The sequence below is a fragment of the Bidens hawaiensis genome, unplaced genomic scaffold (assembly GCF_021521415.1).
Source record: "Bidens hawaiensis isolate Kalapana, Puna unplaced genomic scaffold, B.hawaiensis_p1.1 tig00009159_1, whole genome shotgun sequence".
Lineage (NCBI taxonomy): Eukaryota > Viridiplantae > Streptophyta > Magnoliopsida > Asterales > Asteraceae > Bidens > Bidens hawaiensis.
The window spans coordinates 76554-85206 of NW_027491673.1; the positions used below are offsets into that span (position 1 = coordinate 76554).

The 8653-nt window shown below is 37.5% G+C and overlaps 2 protein-coding genes across 2 annotated transcripts; both read right to left on the reverse strand.

The window, feature by feature from the left end:
* Positions 1-1616: 1616 nt before the first annotated feature.
* On the reverse strand, positions 1617-3174 carry LOC143531318 (pollen-specific leucine-rich repeat extensin-like protein 1). Its single transcript, XM_077026638.1, has one exon. It carries the CDS (start codon positions 3005-3007, stop codon positions 1748-1750), a length of 1260 nt encoding a protein of 419 aa, XP_076882753.1. The 5' UTR covers positions 3008-3174; the 3' UTR covers positions 1617-1747.
* Positions 3175-4283: 1109 nt separating this feature from the next.
* Positions 4284-6209, reverse strand: LOC143531319 (putative pectate lyase 2). The gene is made up of 4 exons (XM_077026639.1): positions 5001-6209; positions 4809-4912; positions 4602-4740; positions 4284-4502 (listed from the first exon to the last, which is right to left on the reverse strand). The coding sequence occupies exons 1-4, from the start codon at positions 5703-5705 to the stop codon at positions 4284-4286; spliced, it is 1167 nt and encodes a 388-aa protein (XP_076882754.1). The 5' UTR covers positions 5706-6209.
* Between the last annotated feature and the right edge of the window lie 2444 nt (positions 6210-8653).

An 8653-nucleotide genomic window follows, 5' to 3' on the forward strand; every position in this document is an offset into this window, starting at 1 on the left:
TCGTCAATACTAATTTTGACACTGCATACCTAATTCGTTCAGAAATACCATCAACGAGGAAACCCACCACTTTGGGATCGAAAACTCCCTTATGTCAGGTTTCAAATCTAAGACCTCAAAGATCTCAAGCCTTAACCATCATCCGTGCGCCATCAACGAGAAAGCCATTTACGGGTTAAAATGTTATAATTGAATGATATGCCATGTAGGATGATCTAGTAACATCTTATATGTTATAAGTTCATTTTCATTTTATAAATTAAATATAACTATATAAAAAATTCTACTTTTTCAGTCATAAAGTAAGTAAAATACCTTTTCAATGTAAATACGGTAATTTGATATAAATATAATAAAATATTAAATTTGAGATTAGTAGTGCAAATATGAGTTAGGTTTTGATAATATATTACTTACTAAGATACTGGTCTGTGTTACACACGGGTTAAAAATATTTCAAACATTATATATATGTAGATATCATAAGAATTTTTTACCTTGTTCTATGCAAAACCATAAGATGTAAGAAAAATATGTATAAATGATGGAACTAGAAACTGTTATACAAATAATTGAATTGTTAAAATAATAGTCATATTAAAAAAAAGAACACAAATCAGTTACAAATAATTAATTGTGGCAAAATCGATTTATAAATCATTTGAAAGAAAATGGTTGGTTATGATTATAGAAAACATTAGTTAGCGAGGTTATGATTATAGAAAACATTAACTAGTAAATAATGTGACAATTCTATATATAGAAACCTGATGACTCGGAAACCTATGTGAACATGCTAGTTGAATGCTATGTTGATATATTGTATTGCTTTCATATTATAGTAAGATTAGTAGCATTTTTTCCCTTTATATAGCAGATCATATATAATTTAATCCGTTTAAAAGTATTAAATATGCACACTTGATGTTCAAAAACAAAAAAAAAGTTCAACAGAAACTTTGAAAAATAATGTAATCTGTAAGGGAAACAAATGACAAACTATGGAAACTTAAGGGGTGTTGTGGAAAGAATGTTTAAAAGCCAAAAATCGGGCATCAAATCCACATCAAACACGCAGCAATATGAACCGTAGGATTAGCAACGGTGATTAGTAAATATTTGAAGGGATTAAAAATTAAAATGGCATTAATTAAGGGGAATGTGAATAACGTGAAAGGGAAATGATCAGCATATTAGTCACAGCGTTGTACCATGGCTCTTTTACATGACAACTAAGCGAGTCATGTGACACGTGACTAGCGTCATTACCATGGCTCTTTCAAACGACCCCTAAGCGAGTCACGTGACACTCACTTTTAAACTTTTACGAGTCGGTCATGGTATGAAATTTTATAATGACATGACGATCCTATATCTTTAATTATTATTATTATTGTTATTATTATTTTGAGAGAATGATATATATCATTAAACTCGAAGTGTATTTTTTATATTATTTTAGATCTATATGTGCAACCTTCGTTGAGTACTATGTGTTGATGCATATATTAAAGACGTTAGCAATATCTAGTGATATACTAAATCTTTTGAGACCATAAGAGGTTAACATTATAAAAGGAACCCAAAGAATTAAGATGACAAATGCTTAAAAACATCTATAATATTGAGGGAGCCGTTTCTGCATACATGATTAGTTTCTAGCTTCTATGCTCTAAACAACAAATTTACAAGGCTTCCTCTTCCAAAAAGGATTTTCTAGTAACCGAGAATTTCGACATTCATTGAGTTAGGTTCTAAAACCAATCCAAATTGACCCACGCGCACCTCTATCGTTATCATTTGGCGGTTTTTTCCTTTTAGACTCTTGATCAGGCTTTCCCTCAGGCTTATAACACCCTACTGATTCACAATCAATGTGCCGGTTCACCACTGGCAAACACTGAACCTCATGCTTTTGATCCGGTTTATGCGGCAAACAATTCAACCGGTGATCAAGAGCAAGCCCCGGTTTCACCAGTTTTTCGCATTTCTTTTCCAACCCATTAAAATAATTATCCTTAAACCTAAAAGATACTAGTTTTGGCAAGGTACAAATAACATCAACCACACTACCAATCAACTGATTATGTGAGATATCAATCTTCTCAACACCCTTTAAATTCCCTAACTCATGTGGAATGCACCCCACAAAATCATTATTACTCAAATCTAAAACCTTTATATTATGAAGCAACCCTAGTTCCTTTGGTAGACAACCGGATAATTGGTTATTAGCGAAAATAACCTCGTCTAAGTTAGCCATTTGACCAATGCTCTTAGGAATGCACCCTTTAAGCTCATTATTCGCAAACACTATCACCGACGCGTTAGAATTCCCAAGATTTTCTGGAATGTTTGAAGAAAATCGATTGTTGTTCAAGAAAATAGCATCAAGATCTTTATCAAACAGTTGAGGTGGTAACAACCCTTGGAAATTGTTGAATCTAATATCTAGATACTTCAGTTTAGGCATGTACAAGACAACATTAGGAAATGTTCCCGCGAATTGGTTATTACTTATGTCGAACTCGTTAAGGATCGCAAGATTTGAGAAGGTGTTCGGGATATTCCCAGAAAATTTATTGGTGTTTATATGAAACATGCTAAGGTCGGTTAATAGACCTAGTTGAGGGGGCAGTTGGCCCTCGATGTCTCCACGGTTTAGATCGATTCCTGCAACAGTTGATATGCTGGGATCATCAGGTGATTTTGCACAAACCACACCATTATACGAGCACACATCTATGCCATCCCAGTTTTTGATCATGTTGTGCGGGTCTGAGTGTATTACCTTTTTCCATTCTTGGAGGGCAAAGTAGGCCTTTTTAAGCCTTAAATTAGGAAAATGTAAATGTACATCAACGTTAACCTCGATATTAAAAATATCGGTTAGAGATTGGGGTTCATTTGTCTGGCCTAGTTGACGCCGTATGCTGGCAGACACAAATGCATTGTTTATCGAATGGGATGAGATTACGAGGAAAAGAAGCCAGCATAAGGCTTTCATGTTGGAGGCCAAGTTAGGGGTATAGTTTGGGATAGAAGTTATATGGAGGATGTTATGAATTTGGAATCTATATTTAGCAACAAATCCTCTCCATGCAAATGCAACTATATTTCTAGAGACATTCCTTGATAAACGATGGATTTTGTCATTGAAATAACAAGAGGCGGTTGTTATTCTTTCCTTTAAAAAATATATACCCTTCAAATTTCACAACACAATTTTATCTACTACAATTTGTTCTCTTTATTATACTATAAATAATTAGTTTTAGTTAGGGGTGTGAAATTATGCTTAAAGTCATTTCACCTCAATGAAACTATCAAGGTCTGTTTGGTATAGGGTAATGAGTGATGGCGATCGCGGTGCTGGGCCGCAGGCAGTGGTAGATGTTGGCCGTGGGGAGCAGTAGGCAGTGGTGGTGGTGGATGGGTGGTGGCAGTACAATTTTCTTTTACACAATTACACATGCTTTATTTTATAATAACTGAAGTAAAAGGGTAAGACAGTAAAGTTAAAACTCACTTAGCAATGCTAACTTTTGTACGCACAACAGGTTAACAGGTTAGTTGAAGCAAGAATAAGGAATGATTGGCGCTTGAACGGGTTATCGTGGCTCAAGACTGGCTTCCATTTTAGTCAAAATTTTATTTGCTTAGTTTTATAACTAAGGCAATGCCATTGTACTAGCTTCGTTCCAAGTTTGACTTTGTATGAGATACTTCCATTGTTTTTATGTTAATGTTTGAAGTTTAAGAAGTATATTACATATGTAAACCCAGACATTGAGACACCATGGGCTCAGGGAGTTTCAAGATGGTATCATAGTAGTAGTTTGAATGATTCCGGCTTTTCCTAGTGCCTAAACATAAACTAAGAATGTGACCAAATCAAGGATTCCAGTATGGATACCCAATGCCAGTGAAATTAGTAAAATGTTTTGTAAGTTGTGAGTAAAAGACGTTGAGTAGACGTCTGAAATGGGGAAAGATTAGAACAGTAACATGAAGGGTTAATAACACTTTATCGACGTTATTAAAAATCGCTCTACTTGTATAGTTTCATATTAATACCTACCATGATAATATTAGCATCTTGGTCGGATAAATATATAGTTCAATATCATAATGTTAATTCATTACTTTTGAGAAGCAAAAGAAGGGGCCTAGGTTCACATTTTCTCATGAACACTTAAGACCGAGTTACATGTTGAAAAACCTTGGAAGTATCTTAATTAGGATACGAATATACAAAGAAGAAAACCAGAATCAAAAAGTTCTTAACATGCTCTGTTGTATGTACAACGTAACGGTCCCGCCTTAGCAGTAAGACTAGGCACTTGAGAGCCATGTGCAACCGCGAAAGATTGTGCTTTCGTGTAACCTGGTGCACAACTTCCCCATCCAGATGGAACGAAATACGCTCCGTCAAGAAACACGTCTTTGGAAGACCTCCATTTCCAGTTCTTCCAGCCTTTGTTAGACTCCCTCTTAGTCACCTACAAATGATTTGACAATTAAACCTTTAGACATAAAATTGGAAAAAAAAGAAAAAAAAAAAAACTTAACACCATAATCATAGTTCTTCAAGATTGTACCTCTTTGTTAGATGGATTTTTAGACGCGAAATAATAGTTCCCTTCGCTTAATATTGTTGGATTCGCGCTTCCACCGATCGCATACATATGCCATTCATCGTAACGATTGTTTGCCACGTGTGCATAACCTAACCGCACCCTGAGATTTTTAAGTAATATATGTAAGATGAAGTTACAATGTTAGAATCATATTCATTCATAAAATACCTTGGCATCCTTTGAACTAGTCCCGGGCCAAAATGATTATAAACAACAGTCACTTTCATGATTTTATCTTCAATATTGTTGTCGTTGTGGCCGAATAACATAACCTGCGTAATTTCATATATCATCTTGAATCAACAAAACAATATAAATTATATAATCATTTATAGATGCATGAGAAGCTAGTATTTTTACCTTATCATGTTGAGAAAAGAAGTTATTAGAGATTGTGACAAAATTTGAAGCATGAATGACATCAATTAGCCCATCATACGCTCGAGCGAGGTAGCAATGGTCAATCCATACGTACGTTGATGCGAATATTTCAACCGCGTCTCCATCTGAGCCTCTACGGTGGCCCACATGCATGGGTGTGCTTCTTACAAGGCCTGGTTTCCCAGGCTTACAATCATGAATACTGATTCCATGTATAATCACATGGCTCACTTTTTGAATAGTTATACAAGGCCCATTCGCGATTTCAACTTTCGCCCCTCTTCCATCGATGGTCTTGTAACTGTTCATGATAAGTTCATTCTTGAGATTGATCACCATATCCTTAGCAAATATAATCCACAACGGTTTCGTTTGGATCACTCCATAACGAAGTGTGCCTGGTTTAGGGTTGATGGGATCGTCGGAAGGGTTTGTAACCACATAGATTGCACCATTCTTTCCTCCTATAGCGCCTTTACCAAAACCAATGGCACAATCAGCTAAAGCGCGACGATTAGACGCCCATTTTGAGGTTCTAAGCCTACATGCATCGATCAAGTTCGAGGCTTTTGAAGTCGGTTTTGGAATGTAGGTGCTGATGGGTTTAGGGGCATTATAGTAGATTGCATGAGAGATTGAAGCATGAAAGCATAAGATAGCTAAGAAGAAGAGGAGTGAAGCCATGGATCTTGCCAAAGTGAGATGATAAAACAATTAAGAGAGTTCGTCACAATATATAAGATTGGATAATTACATACTTGTACCCTTAATTTTGTAGTTTATCTATTTTGCACCCCTCATTATTGGTTTATTACAATGCAAACTATTAATGTTTAAATCATTTGAAATATTAACTCAAACCAATATCATTTTAGCTCAAATAATTGTACCTTTTGGACAAGGTGTCAAGTATATAAAAATATAAGGTACTTATATATAAATAAAGCTAGAACAATGTGGCACACACGATTTTGACTTGCAATGCCTTTGGAGACGTGAGTGCACGAACTTATGAAAAGTCAAATTAAAAAAATTGTTGGTCCAAAGGCTTTTGGATAAAGATTTTGGGTATAAAGTTGGAGTTAGTATATCTTTTAATATAATTCGAACTTATATAACTAGTATTTGAATTTGATAACTATGTACAATGATTTTTAAATATGATATTTGTTTTTTAAATTGTCCACGGATCGTCATCACATCAATTTATTAATTTCACTACCAAGTCTTATATACTTATAAAAATAAATAAACAAATAAAGCTCTAGCTTAGGCCCAAAAATTTTGTGTGGATGGAGTAAGGATTTTAGTATAGCTAGTGGAATTCATGTGTTGGTATCGGTTTGGTTTGATTAATTACGATAGAGATAGGAAACCGGCCTTCGATATAGCAACCAAAAGCAAAAACTAAAGAATACAGTTGTGAATTGTGATGTACATAATTAAGCACATCTATGTATCTAGTTATGAGGTACGAAACTAAAGAAATATAGGTTCGTCACATAATTATTTGTGCCGAATATATTGTTGAAAAAAAAAATTAAACACATCTATATATTTTGTGTTTTATTAAACAAAATTAATAGGCTAAATTAACTCCATAATACAAATATTTTTGTTGTCAGTTTATAGATAAACTGAAAACTATACGAATTCAAATAAAAAACCTGAAGAAACACTAACCGACCCGGTGCAGATTATAGATAATCTGGGGGTTAAGTAATGTTTCCCACGAGAATGAGGTCCAACAGAGACGGTTGTTCTTTAGGGGACCTGCAAAACAAACACCGTAAGCTCGTCACTGAGAAGGGGGGGGTTCCTCCTTGTGACCACCCTCCGGCGTGAGAATCAGACTAGGTTGCTCTGAATATAAGTGTATATTAAGAGATTGCTAGATAACATGATAGCAGATGATCTTACCATTCCAAGATGTTGGAGTATTTATAGCCGAAGGTAGGTTTCCTAGAAGGTACAGCCGGCTGAATAGTATTCCTGTTCTACCAACAGTGGACTATGCACAGGCCATACTGGTTGGTGGATAGGTTACGGCCAACAGTAACTATGTCGGCTGCACTATTCCTCCAACTGTAGATTATGCACGTCCTACCTACTGTGGATTATACGCAGGCCATGCTGGTTGGTGAATAGGTTACGGCCAATAGTAACACTATTTCACCAACTGTAGGCTGCGCACGCCCTGCAGTAAGGGTTGGTGAGTAGGCAGCGGCTAATAGTGACAAACAGTACTAGAGGGTGCTCCTCCTCGTACTGTTGTCGGTGAGCTGTCACCCTGTGATTGGCTCATGGGCTGTTCTGGTCAGATTGTCTGTCCTATCCATACCTTGGTAGGTATAGTACAGAAGATCTTTCAGAATCATACGGACTGGCTCATTTTGGCGGGATTGTTCCCGTCTTGCTCATTCCTTCATGTGACTACTGAAGTATCTATTGTCTTGTGCGTGTAGCCCTGCTGTCTGCGGGTAGCATTCCCTGATGGCTTGTATCCGCAACTGCGGGAACAGGCGGGGTACTTCACCATTGGGAGGCTTTCCCTGCGTGTACAGCTTGCGTACTGCGCGTAAGGTTCTCTGAGCATGGTGGGTCCTGCGGAAGCAGATGGCCTTTGCGCAGACGTCCCTGTTCAAGGTGAGTCTTGCGGGACCAACTGGGCTCTGCTGGGACCTACCTCTTCAAGTCCCCCCAGTCCAATGTTCTTCTCATGAATGTTTAATAAAGTGAGGTGAACTTTTGGACTTTGAGCAAGGGGTTTTGAAAAGGCTTTTTAGTTTTAAGGTTCTCCGTGGGGATTCTTCCCGCGGGTTTCCTAGTGTCACTTGCAAAAATTCCCGATTTTTTTGCTTGATCTTTGGGTATGATGCGGGTAGGTATGTAACCTTTTCGCAAGGCAGGAGCGTTGAGTCTCACTTGTATATAGTCTCCATGAGGTTCTGGTGGTTTTCAACATAGTGATCAATTATGCTAAGACCACCAATTCCATTACGGAGTTTCAAACAATATAATTCTCGACGTTCCCGTTATGCGGGGATGTTATTCCTCTATCCGCAAGCATTGCCTAGAAGATCCTTCTTGGTTTCAATTCTCTGCGGGTGCTAGGTATGTGAAGGGTTTTGCCTTAACACTGTACCCGCACCTGTCTTATAGTTACTTGGTTGCCAAGGTATTCTTGGCTTCAATTCCCTGCGGGTGCTAGGTATGTGAAGGGTTTTGCCTTAACACTGTACCCGCATCCGGCTTATGGTTACTTGTTTGCCAAGGTATTCTTGGCTTCAATTCCCTGCGGGTGCTAGGTATGTGAAGGGTTTTGCCTTAACACTGTACCCGCATCCGGCTTATGGTTACTTGTTTGCCAAGGTAAGGGGTGTTTTCCCGCTTACTTTTGAATCTTTTTTGAATTTTGAATTTCAAAATTCGAAGAGTTGGTAGAAAGATAGGAACAGTCCAAACGTCTGAAACGTCGTGCGACGGTTTCTTCTGACTGTGTCAGGACGTGCAGGAAGTTATGGTGACGTGACATTATATGGTCATTCCAGTCTCTTTTTCAGGCGCGTGGGCGCGATTTTCGGGCGCGTGGCCGCGAAATTACTGGCACACGTCCTGTCAACAGCTGTTGC